Genomic DNA, 13,441 nt, shown 5'->3' on the forward strand with positions numbered 1-13,441 from the left:
TGTTTGTTTGTGTAAAGCAAAAACAAACAAACAAACAAATGTCCCGTTGGTACAACATAAATATTAATAATTCTGAATTCAGAACTGGACAAAAAGGTTTATGGAAACAGTCATGAGATTTTATTTCACGTGACTTTTTATTGGATTCATGTGACGAAGTAAATTTAAGGCTCAGTTTCACAGGTGAGAGCGGAAAACACGTCACAGAAATATTCAAACATGAATATCTGTTGTAAAATATCAAAACAATATTATTGTCTCTTAATCATATGGAAATTACAGGCGTATTATGATCCCAGTAAAACTGACACATCTGGGTTTTAAATGCCTTTGCTGGATGTACACGTGACTGTATGTTTGAGTCGTTTTTTGTCATGTTGAAGTTCAGCTTTACAAAAAATACAAAACAAAACTGCACAAACCAGTTTGTAAACATACTTCAGGATGTCTGCTTAAATAAATAAACTGGCGTTACTTGAGCAGAGGTGTCAGTAGTTGCATCACAGCGTGCGCTCAGCTCTCAGTACTGACGCGCTGCTGCTGCAGGTGGACCAGGCGCGCTGATCTCCAGGCTTCATTCTCACTACATTTGCCACTTGTTGCCTAAAGAAAGCGGGCGCATTTATGACTGAGCCGCTTTACGCATTTATTCCTGAGCATGTTCGTGTTGCGCCTGAAAGAAGACTCGTGATTGGGCTGTTTCGGCAACATGGTTGATAACTCACGTGTAACTGCTAAGTCTGTGTTGGTAAGCGTCCGGACTTTATGTTATTTTGTCTTTACATCCAGTTCCGTCCATGTTTTCTGCGCTCACAGAACTTTTCACCTGCGGCTAACATGTGTCGCGTGCTATGCTCTTTATGACAATCTGATATCCGACCACGTGGCTTACTGAAGGAAGCATTTGATGTGATAATATTTACGACCAACCGCTTTTCCCTTGCAGCAAAGCTGTTTCTCCTCTGGCAGCAGCCTTCCACGCCAAACACCCCACAGCCCGTATCCCGGCGCACAGTCTCACCAGCTCGGCAGCGGCGGCATGAAACTCGAGGCTGTCATGGAAAACCTGCAGCGCCAGCAGGCAGCGCGCCTCGCCCTGGAGGAGAAGCTCCGGCAGGCGGAGAAAGAGAAGGAGCTCCGCTGTATGGTGGAGTCCCAGATCCACCAACAAGCTCTGGCTTTCCGCCACTATCAGCTGGCGATGCCAGGCGCCCTCTCCGCCGGAGCTGAAAGCTCACCCCCAGGAGTGACCCCTCCTCACATGGAAGTCCGTATATGCGCCGAAGACGGGAACTCCAACCCCGGTATCTGCGTTAAAGACCGGGACGGGGAGGGAGATGACACGGAAGAACAGGATCTCACGGACCAAGACGAGGTCGGGGACGATGTTGGGTTAAACCAGTCCTCTCTGCACGAAGCGTGCGTGTCTCAGCATCTCAGAGTCTTCGCTCCCCACGGTCACGCAGACTCTCCATCGTTGCACGCCGCGTCGCAGAACCACGAGTGGACCTATGAGGAGCAGTTCAAACAGGTAAGGCAGCACTGACCCACTGAACGCATCGCTCTGCCTCTGTGGAGCTTTCATTTCACGTTTTCATTTATTGAAACGAACACACGTTTGGTTTTGTATGGAAATAGAAGACTTTAATGTGTGTGTGTGTGTGTGTGTGTGTGTGTGTGTGTGTGTGTGTGTGTGTGTGTGTGTGTGTGTGTGTGGTTGTTTGGGCTCAGAACATGTTCCACTCTGTAGTGTGCTGCTGCTGTTTTGCAGACAGAGCTTCAAACTTCCCAGTTTACGCTGTAAAAGCTCCTACAGAGCTCACGTACCTGCTGAGGTGTTTTACACAGTTTGTTCTGAACCACGGCTGGAAGTAACCCACAGTTTTGGATGGTCACAGGATTTATTACATTTACATTTAGTGACTTTGAAAATATTAATATTATATAATATGAATAATATCCAACCATTAAGCTTGTCAGAGAAAAGGCTGCATCAGCATAATGTCTGAACAACATAACTGATGGGTTTGTAACCACAGTGATTCTAAGTCCTCAGATTTTGTTAAATGAGTTGATTCTGCAGAATTTTTGAAAATAATTTTTTAGTAATTAACTAACAAATCAGGTCTTGTTAGATGGAAGACATCAGAGTGTGTTTACGCTTCGTTAGCAGTTACAGGTGAGTCGTTATGTTTCCCAGTTGCTTCAGTCACATCTATACTCTCCCAGTCATGGACCGATTGATTGTGGATGTTTCAGGTCATCTTTTGCTTACGATGGATCATCCACAGCTTTGCCTAAACATGACGCGTACATAGTGACTGCATTATGCTTCACATTAAAGGACGAGAAACCAGAGCGTCTGTATGAAGACAGCTGTGTGCGGAGGACGGTGACCTGACACTCATTATTCAGTTTTTTCTTTTCTAGGATTTGTTTATGTGACTACAGATTTTATTTTAATATCACAGAATAATAATATTGATGTTTCAGATCACATATAGAGTAAACCTTCAATCAGGTCATTTAAGAAACACATTCATTTGTTATGAAGTAATTCTTTGTTTTCTGTAAATTCATGCATGTGTGGCCACAGCCTGCATGTTCCATGTATATGTTGTTTCATTATTGTGGAGGTTATTCGTGTGCAATCTTTCAGTTATGGGACAATCAACCGATGGTTGTGTCTGCTGAGCAGAGTGGAGCCGACATATTCAGTGTGCTCAAAGCCGCAAATCAGAACCACAGGCGGTAAATGAGTCTTTGAAAATAGGAATGAGATGTGGGATGAATATAACGGCTCGCTGAGGAGAGAAAGGTCAACGTCACTTATATTTGTACTGTTTTACTTTGAATAGTGTTTAGCACAAACGATGCTGACGGGCAGCTGTTCAAGCTTATTTTAACTCTTAATTACACAACAGCAGACGACATGAAGCAGATTCTATAGAGATGAGTCAGAAAAATAAAAGAAATTCCTGAGATACAAGAAGTTGCTGAGCAGTGCTGAAATAAAAAGATGTGAGGCAGAAAGAGAGAGATGTCGCACAAAGTTTAGGCAGAAACTCAGACGTGCCAGAAGCTGCACTGTGGAGTTTTCCCGTCTGGCGCCCACACAAGAGTTCTGGGATTTCCCCGTCTGGAAGTCGAGTCACTGCCACACTATTACACAACAGAAATCCCACCACACTCTGGGCTTTCTCTTCTAAATGCTCTCACAGTCTTAAACAGTGTGCGGCCTCAGAATCAGTCTCAGTTGAAAAAAATGTGAGACATGATGTTTTTGCCTGGTGATCCTGTCATAATCCTAAAACTTGTGTTGTTTGCAGCAACTACATTTGTATATGTGCTAATATAAACACATTTTTAATAACACAGCAGAGCCGTGCTGTGTTACTGCACTGAAGTCAGTCATGAACCGTCACAGTTCTGCACGCTGACACAAACAGAACAAAACATTTCTTCCTTTGGCTACAACCAGGTGATGTCACGTCACGTGCTCGGAGGTGGAACGTGATGGAGCACAGCTCTGGAGGAGTGTACGATTATCGCGCAAAAGCATCAGCACAGACGCACACATCTAGTCAAGAAGCGAGAATGCTGTTAAAGCCGAGTGCGTGCTGATCGCAGCAGGTAACAGCAGCCGCGACGAGCAGTCGGACTCTGCGTGTGTCGTAAACTGTGAGAGGAAGAGCCGCTCATCAGTCAAGTGTTGCTGTGCAGCTGTAGCCTGATGTTGACCAGTGATTATGTCACAGGGCATTTTCACATCACTTTACAGAGGAGATCAAAGTACTCTAACAACCATCTCTGTCACGTATACAACTCACTGCATCCATTCTGACATATTATGTTTCCAGACGTTTGACTCTATGAGACAGTGGACCGGAACGTGTGCAGTGTGACAGTGGGAGAAGGCACACAGTGAAGAGTGGGCGTAACCACTGTGGCTCAAAAGGCTGCATTATTTCAATAAAAATAACAAGTAAAGTGTAATCATTACTTTTTGTATTACACATGCAGAAACATCAATAAATTACTTTTTTGTATGTGTAATGCAAAAATTGTTTATTTTTTTTTAAATATTTGAATTATTTGGTTTCAAATAGACGCTTCACAGCATGTCACACACAGAGATGTTAAAAACACTCCTTTTGTTCTGAAAAAGGAACTTCTGATGATGACTGAACCAGCAGAGCACATCTTCCTGTAGTTTCTTTCAATCTCCATCTAGTGCTGAGGGGCGCGAAAACCTAAAGACCTGAAGCGCACTCGAAAACCAAAACTTCACAGGATGCTGCAGGATGCACCGTGAGATAAGAACCGTATTTCCCAGTTTACTTGGATCTGGAGTTTTGTGCCACGTGCACCAGCGGAGGACAGAAAGCTTGTGTTGAAGTTTCTCGGTGCATCTCTGGAATCTCTACATTTTTAAAAATCTTTGTGTGTTTATTTGTGTATTCATCATAATATCTAATGCGTTTGTCACAGATTTTTAAAAGTCATTTGTTTACTGTTCGGGACTTGTTTTAATATCTGATTTAATAAACTGATCATTGATTTTTTCACAGGAAACGATAAAATGCAACACAATGTTTTCTCCTTTCTTTTAATACTCGAATGCTCAAAATCTTTACATGTACAAAAAGCATTAATTCAATTAAGAATAACAAGTGAATAATGACTATGTATTAGTTTATGCTTGGAGAGCTCCTCCTCAGGTTCTTGGTTAAAAATAAATAAATAAATAAACAGCTGCAGGATAGTGGTTGTGGAACGAGCTCCGTCTGTAGTATCATTTCAATCCCCTCTTCCTGGCATTTAACTCTGTCAGGGCTCTGTGTGCAGACTCTGAGACTGAATTGAAACTGAGAACCTTTATTGCTGGTGATAAACGAAAACATGAACTGAACAATGACACTGAGAACTGAACACACAGGTATAATTCTGAGGGTACGACGCGACACTGAGCACAGGAAAACACAGGGCTTAAATACACAGGGTAGTAATGAGGGAATGGGGAACAGAAGGGAGACACAGCTGGGAGAGATCAGGGCTAACGAGACAGGGGGAACCAAGCTGCACACACTAACATAAGACAAAGACTTTCACAATAAAGCAGGAAACATGAATTACTAAACAAGAACGCAGACTCGACACTGAGAGACAAAATAACATGGAATACATACATGGAACTCAAACGATACATGAAGCAGAATAAAACCAAAATATAATAAACTCAAAATACTGAACCGTGACAAAATCAACCATAAAACTGTCCATCTTCTGATCATTTGTTAATGTGAAACCTTTAAGTCACAATTCATAACAACAGCAAAGGTGAAAAAACAAATATTCCTTCTTTACAATGACCACATGATTTTTGAAAAGAACCAACTGAATATATCCTTTCTGTTTACAATTACTGTATTTTGTTTCTCACCTTATTTTTCCAGCTTTTCCACTTATATGAAAACAAATAACAGCCTTTTAGTATTTAACATCATATTTAGCACATTTTTAGTATACACAACACACATACGTCAGGGTTTTGAGCTTTTTGTGAGTTGAGGAGTTATTTTGGTTTGAAGAAGGGATTTATGTCTATTTTCATAGTCTTCTGATAGTGGTCTGATTATTTGTTCCTTTGTGCTTTTAGTTGTCCTGTCTTGTACTTTGCCTTTGTTTTGTTGGTTCCCTTTGGTGACGCCTCCTGTATCGCTCTGCTCTCTCTTTGCTCTCTGTGGTTGTCTGATCTCCCCGTTTAGTTGAGCCAGCTCAGTCATGTCCCCATGTTGCTGACCTTTTTGTCTGTGTCTAGTTTGCATGTCTGTGTCTCTGCCTGTGTTATGTTCCCTGTTTTATTTTGAAGGTCCTTTGACACGTTCAGTTTTGCTTCCTTTTTCTCGATAGACTCTGTTCAGCTGTGTTTTCCCAGTTTTACCTTATTTTGAGGTGTTCGATCTATATTTAAGTTCATTTCTACTAAACCTAAGTTGCCGTTAGAGTTCAGTGTTCTTTAGATTCCCTTTGTGTTTTCTACCTGTGTTCAAGTTTCCCTCCCCTTTGTGTGTTTCATGTCTGCATGTCTTATGATATCAAGTTCATGTTTTCATGTCTGCGGTCCACGGTGTTTCCTGTTTTACTGTGAAAGTTTCTGTCCGGTGTGCAGTGTGTCTAGTTTTGCTTCCCCTTGTCTCGTTAGGTCTGATTGTCCCAGCTGTTCCCCATCCTCTCATTATCTTCCTCCTCTGTTCAGTGTCGGGTCGTCGGTTGTTCCTCGTCGTGTTTCCATGCCTCCATGTTGCCTGGATTTTCCATGTTCAGGTTTTTTCTTTAAATCACATTGAAGGTTTTGTTCTTTGTCTTTTTTGTTTAGCGTGCAGTTTCCCCAGTTTAGTTCTAGTTAGTTTCTCTGCCTCTTGTTTTTGTACCCTTTTTATCAGCCTTATAAAACGGCTCACATTTCGTTGATATTCAAGTTTTGTTCCATGTTCCTTTGTGTCTGCATTGTGGGTCCAGTCTGCACAATTCATACAGTCTGCCTCGGCACACTGACACCACCAGGGGCCTGTTCTTCGTACCGCGCTAAGTGAGTTAGCTGGATGAGATTGTTGACGATTTCGCGTAATCCTGGATCGTTCGGTTCCCCGAAGCCCATCCGGGACTTGCTGTCATAGCAACAGAGCCGTAAGCGTAAACCTGCTCGGGAGCAGGTTTACTTTATGTAAACAGGATTAGATCGCGGCCACGCAGGTATGCCCGCGTCATTCATACGAAAGCAACAGCGATATTCCACCACTGTTTCACCATAAATAAGTAACATCAATGTAACTAAAGATAATGCAGCACCTGATCCATTTATTGATTTCACACAGATACATACAGGTCATTTCCTAAAAAAAAGGGAAATGTACTATTAACATGCTATTACATGTATGTGATTATTACAGATGTAATTCATATTTCAGAGTAGTAATTGTAAATTACTTCATGTAATCAAGATGAGAGACCACGGCTATAAAAGCCAAGGTGGATTTGGGAAGCCTGTCGCAGCCATGTCCTGTCCGTATACGCGAGCAGCCCATTGTGGAAGGTGCAAGATTGATAAGGAGAGTTTTCAGAATTCAGCGTATATTGCGGGACAGACAGGATCCTTTAGCTCAGCGCGACAGTGTGCTCATAGAGAGATATCGATTTTCCCGTGAGGGTATTATTCACTTAACCAACTTGTTGACGAGGGGGTGCAGGACCACCACCTGTCTTTTTGTGTTCTGCCCTTTTCTTGGTTGCTGTTAAACAAACAGATTATTTCAGGGTCTCTTTCCAAGAGACGAAAAGCAATATAAGTGATAAATATTACCATTCTGTAGAATATTCTTATATTTCACTTTTACTTGTTCCCATGTTCTAGGTTCAAGGGGATATAATATAATATAATATAATATAATGTAATATAATATTGGATAATATAGTGTAATATCATAAATCTACCCTACCGCCTACTGGTGTTGGCCAGAGGGGCCGATGGCGCGATATGGCAGCCTGGCTTCTGTCAGTCTGCCCCAGGACAGCTGTGGCTACACCTGTAGCTGCCTCCACCAGTGTGTGAATGTGAGAGTGACTGAATAGTGGCATTGTAAAGCGCTTTGGGTGCCTTGAAAAGCGCTATATAAATCCACTCCATTATTATTGTTATTATTAAATTACTTACGAGTTTAATTTGTCAGCAACTTCCTGCCAGCCCTCTCTCCTTGCTTTTGCAGCCTTTGCAGTGTTCCCTTGCGTTCTGATTAAACTCTGAAACTCCTGAAATCCCTCAATCAAGAGTTCTTGCTCTGCTGCCGAAAAATACCGAGCCGAGCGTGCTCCTTCCACATTTTCACCGACCAATCAGAGGGTTGCCGATCAATGTTTCTACTATCGATGCGTAGCCCCTTTTACAACACCCAGTGATGTCACATTACTTCATCCAGCTGTACTAATCGTCAACAGCAGGTGTGTTCGGGGAACCGGATTAGCGCGATGGTTTGGTCTTGGATGTTTCATTTGATCTTGGATGTAGTAAGCGACGTACGAAGCACAGGGCCCAGCTTACCACACAGCCAAACAGTGACAGAACAACATGAGCCTTTAAACTCAAAGCTGTTGGAGTACAGGCAGGAACTGAAGAGACTGCTCAAGATCTCCAGCTGCATTCACAGGACCACAGGTATAAGGATGATTTCTCTTGGACTGGCACTTATGGCTATTCTTAGCAAGAACTCTTCCGCTTTTCCACAGTCTCCATTCTGTCCTGGTCTTCAGTTGCTTTGAAGGAGTCAGGGCCATGAGTTTGCTCTGTAACTCACCTCGACTTCACTGGTCAGCCTCCCTGCTCGCCAGCTTCTGTAGGGCAGTCATTCTCAAACTGTGGTACGCAGGAAGTCTCCAAGATTTTTTTTTTTTAGGACATAACTATTTAAAATATACATACATTAAAAATTCTTTACCACAAGGTCACTGAAACTGAGTTTAAATTAGGTTTTGTCCTTTTTGAAAAAAGGCATATTCTTTTTTATATCAGGCAACAGCCAAATTTACTAGGCAGCCTGACGAGGAGCTAAAAGGGCAGAGAAACTAATGAAAAATGACGATTCAAAGGCGATGCAATCCTGGCTTGGAAAACTCCAGCTTTGACCTAACAGCTGTTTATATTAATGTGGATTAAGAGTTTTACCTTTACTTTCACATAAGGTTGTTTGGATTAATAACATTTCCTGTCGGGGAGCAGAACAATGGTCTGAATGCTTTGTTGTGCCAAACACGCACACAAGAGCAGCGTTATCAACTGTCTGTATCCTCCTCTTGTTAATCTTTACGTTTTGTGTATTTATTTTATTTTTCATGTTATCATCAGAGTGGGTATAATGGCAGAGTGGACAAGGTGGTGAAGGCTAGGTTGGCGAGAGACCGGTAAAGAGTGACGCGTGACAGGAAGGGGGTGGTGGAGGGACAAACGTCTAGCAGGAAGCCATCAGACATGCTGGGTCTCCAAATGATGCATCTGCAATGAAACACACTAACAAACAGGAGTGCTGAAACCTGAAGCCACGCATCTCTGTGACAGCTTTGCATCCACCCCAGCAGAGGGAAGTGGGAGGCCGCTGATGGAGCGAGGAGACGGGTTGGAGAAGAGAATGAGCACATCCAGACCTGAAGATGCACTTATCTGTTTCATGTTGATAGCGATAGTCCAACAGGAAAGCAGTACCCCTCGGAGATTTCAATCCCCCAGGAACAGAGTGTCAAAGTTATAATCCACAGGAAGACAATGGGAATCCAAGTCCTCTTAAAGTTCTAATCTAACACGGCGAACATGAGCAGAGAAAAACCCAGAAATGACAAAACCACTTTGTAAGTGCACAGTTTGGGCAGCGGTTGATCCCTTTTTCTGCAGCAGTTTCCAACTGTGAACCTTCTGAACCACTCATCTCACAGACGACAAAGGCAGCATCTCTTATCTGCACAACTTTCATAGCTGCTCATCCTTTGTCCCTTCTCACTCTTTCATTCGGAGCATCACATCTTCTAAGATAACATCTGGTTACATAGAAATACTTTCTCTCACTTGTTTCCTTCAAATCTCTGTGTGTCAATCACAGTATACTCAGTTATTTATTTTTAATTAAATCTTACATGATTGTCAGACATTCTCTGAATCGTTGCTTAATCATTCTGACCAAGAACTAAAAGCAGGCAAGATTTGGGCTGTATGCCCTGTTTGCAATCCTCGCTGGTACAACCAACCCAGTACAGATGACACAGGCCAAATCACAGTAAAAGGTCAGGAGGTTAGGTATCAGCCTCATACTTTGTCTTTGATTAAGAATAAAGATGACTTACTATTAGCAAAAGCACAAATAGATAAACTCTGTTCTTGAACTTTGTATTAAGATGTTAAGACCTGTAACCCTCTCTGGGACGTGATGACAGGTGTGCTCATCTCTTTCTATCCCCCTTTCCTCAACAATACACATAAAACTGTATTATTGGAAAACTGTGCATCAAAAGTAAAAATAATAATTAGTTTTAGAATTAAATGGACTGGTTCTTATACAGCACCTTTTTTTTTAGAACTGTTTATTTAGTAATTTTTGTGGTAATAAACAAACAAACAACATGTTAACGTTCTCTGACATGAGACCATTTAAGACAGGAAAGAAGAAACAAAACAGACCAAGATTAATACAATAACATGTCGTAGAGATTTATAGCTTAATATTACAATGTTCCAGAGTTCTTGTTCGTTCACCCAAATCTGGCCACACAGTTCCTGGTAGAAGATCTTCACCTTCAGTTCAGCTTGCTGTCATTCGGTCCATTGTATGAACTCTTTTCAGTCTGTTTCCATTGTGCTGTGGATGGTGAGGTTGTTTGTTTCCAATTCACTGTTATCATTTTCTTAGCTATCAGTAAGAGTATCCGTAGAATATATTTTTCATCTAAGGTGTACCTCTCCCTGAGTATAACTCCAAAGACAAATATGGTTGGGTTTAGTGCAGTATTTACTTGTAGGATTTGCTCTATTTCTTCTTTGATTCTTAACCAGAAACCTTGAATTATTGGACAGTCCCAAAAGATATGTGAATAGTCTATCTATATCTCATCTAATTGTTGTTTTGCATTTTAGCTTTTTAAATATGTCATCTTTACCTTGTTGTTTATGTTCCTTCTCCAATCTTCTTTTTCATTTTCTAGTTCTACCTGTTTTGCAAGCCTTTGTTTCTTCATTCTGGCTCCAATAGAGATAAGTTTTGCCCTTATCGTGGCTTTACTGGCATCCCATACTATTGAGGGAGAGATACTACTATCATCATTTATAGCAAAGTATTCAGATAGAGCAGACTGTACTTCCTGTTTACCTGTGGGTTTTTTAACAATGAGACGTTCAGTCTCCAGTGTTTAAAATAATCAAACATTCCCATATCAATGTTCAGAGTAACTGGGCTATCATCAGATATAGTAATTGATTGAATTGTTGTCTCTTTTGCCCTGAATAGCTCTTTTTTTAACATACAGAAAAAATCTATTCTTGTGTAGCTTCCATGCACATGAGACATGAATGTGAAATCTTTATCCGTAGGATGTTGATGCCTCCAAACATCTACGAGTCCCAGTTCTGCCATCATGCCTGAGAGACTTCTAGACATTTTGGACTGGGGTCTTGTTATTGCTGGTGATCTACCTAACTTATTGCTTAAAACACAGTTCAAATCCCCCCCATAAGTAAGAGTCCTTCGCCTTTATCTGCCATAAGAGATGCAACCTTTCTAAAGAAATTCGGGCAATCTTCATTTGGAGCGTATACATTTAAAATTGTAATTTTTAAGCCTCCGATTTTTCCAATTACCATAACATAACGACCTTCATCGTCCCGAAAGACCTTTTCATTATTGTAGTACGCACATTTGTTAAAATGGATAGCAACCCCTGTCTTCTTCCCACTCTTGCAGGATGCACTATATACTTGCTCAACCCATTCTCTTTTCAATTTAACATGTTCTGTTTCAGAGAGGTGAGTTTCTTGAATCAGGGCTACAGAGCACTGCAATCTCTTTAGTTGACCTAAGATTTCTTTTCTCTTAATTGGGTTATTGATTCCTTTTACATTATAGCTAACAAAGTTCATATATCGCGTTCTCTATATAATTGGATATTCCCCTTTCTTTCCAGTATGTACCGAGTATATATATACTTAGTCTGTAAGAGAAAATGTGAACTCAGGTCTATAACATATGTCAGAGAGAAAGAAAACTTAAAGCTAAAAAAGAACAAGACTTCCATCCTTCCAGTCGTCCACATTGTGGGCAACCCCCATTTGGTACGAGGCAGAGAGGTGTGACCCTCTTTCTCTGTGGGAAAAGTGCTTAATGCACAAATAACCAATATTACACTATTGTGTATAAGAGGTCTTAGTAAGTGTAGTCCACTCATATTAATCCTAAGCATGACCTCCGCCCAGACTAAAATATAACTTTCTAAGATAAGTGACATTTTACTACCCAAAATGAATTCCCGTCTATATTTTGGTAAGAACAGGTAGTGTATGTGGTGTACTTCTTACTTTTTTGTCTCCCCCTTTTCCACACACTTTCAAATCACTCTGACGTTTAGTTAATTTAATGTCCTTCCTACATGAGGACCCTGAGGTCCGAGATCGACAACGCCGCCTCCCTTTGCCTTCTCCTGTTGTTTCTCCAACCTTCTTTCAGCTCTTCTTCGATGTGCCGTCTTTCTCCGCAACCTATTTCGACTCCAATCTCTTTCAACTGTTGCAAAGGTCTTCTCTCCAGTGTCCAGTTTTATTCTCAGCTTCGCTGGGTATAGACATTTTTCTTGCACGTTTTTTTCTTTTAAGTTGTTTGATAACCTCGTATACTCTAGCTCTCTTCTTCTGTAGGTCAGGCGAATAGTCTTGGTCAAGAAAGATCTGCTTATCTTGAAAAAAGACTTGCTTCTGGCTCCATGCTTGCTGTATGATCTTGTCTTTTATTCCTGCGTCTAGGAATCTCACTATTATCGATCTAGGAGGCGCCGCAGGGTCTGTAGGTGGCGGCCAAGTGAGCGATGCGCCCTCTCAATCTTAATATCCATCTCCGTTGGAAGTTTCAGTGATCCTCGGAGCAGCTCACTGATAAATCCGATCATATCGTGTCCTTCACTTCCCTCTGGGATCTGAAAAATCCTTATATTGTTGCGTCTCAATCTGTTTTGCAAGTCATCGCATTTAGCGGAGAGGTCCAGGTCTCGGTGGATCAGGTATCTCAGCGCGACCTCTGGTGTCGCATAAGCGTGTCTTCTGTTGCGCTAATTCTTTCCTCCATTTGTCCGATTTGCTCTTCATGTTTAGCAACGTTGTCGCTTATATCCGTGACCGCTTGCTCCAGTCTTTCGAGCGACATCTTTGTGTGATTGTGTCCCTCTTGATTCTCTTTACGTAGCTTTTTCAGTTCTTCTAGTAGCATTAGCTCTGGTTGTTCTTGGCTATCGTTAGCGGCGTTTAAGCTAGCTGGGCTGGGAGGTCTCTGTTTATCTTCTTTTTCCTTCCAGCTATCTTTGTTCAGCGTTCTTTGTTTTTTGTTTGTAGTCATCTTGTATACGTTTTCTGTTTACCTGGTTATTGGTTGCCTACTAAATTCAGTTGTCACTTCTTGCCTTGTGTGGCGGGGCTTCGTCGTTTTGCTGCTTAGTCCAACATGGCGTCACCGGAAGTCCTATACAGCACTTTTCTACTCTGAGTACTCAAAGTGCTTTACACAACTTGCCTCATCCACCCAAACAGTTTTTCCTACGCTCTTTCTCTCTGACATTCACACTCCGATGGACGAATCGCAGAGTGACTTGGTGTTCGTATCTTGGCGTTCGTATCTTGGCGTTCGTATCTTGGCGTTCGTATCTT

At 41.7% G+C, this 13,441-nt stretch overlaps 1 protein-coding gene across 1 annotated transcript in view; it reads left to right on the forward strand.

Moving 5' to 3' along the window:
* Nucleotides 1-501: 501 nt before the first annotated feature.
* arid3c (AT rich interactive domain 3C (BRIGHT-like)) overlaps nt 502-13,441 on the forward strand; it is an 81,965-nt gene continuing 69,025 nt past the window's right edge. Inside the window, exons 1-2 of the mRNA XM_005733666.1 lie at nt 502-748; nt 947-1,531. Coding sequence (XP_005733723.1) covers nt 710-748; nt 947-1,531 — 624 coding nt within the window. The 5' untranslated portion in view covers nt 502-709. The remainder of the gene's footprint in view (nt 749-946; nt 1,532-13,441) is intronic.

This window comes from Pundamilia nyererei, unplaced genomic scaffold (assembly GCF_000239375.1).
Source record: "Pundamilia nyererei isolate P.nyererei 1_Seehausen unplaced genomic scaffold, PunNye1.0 scaffold00053, whole genome shotgun sequence".
In the NCBI taxonomy this organism is placed as follows: domain Eukaryota; kingdom Metazoa; phylum Chordata; class Actinopteri; order Cichliformes; family Cichlidae; genus Pundamilia; species Pundamilia nyererei.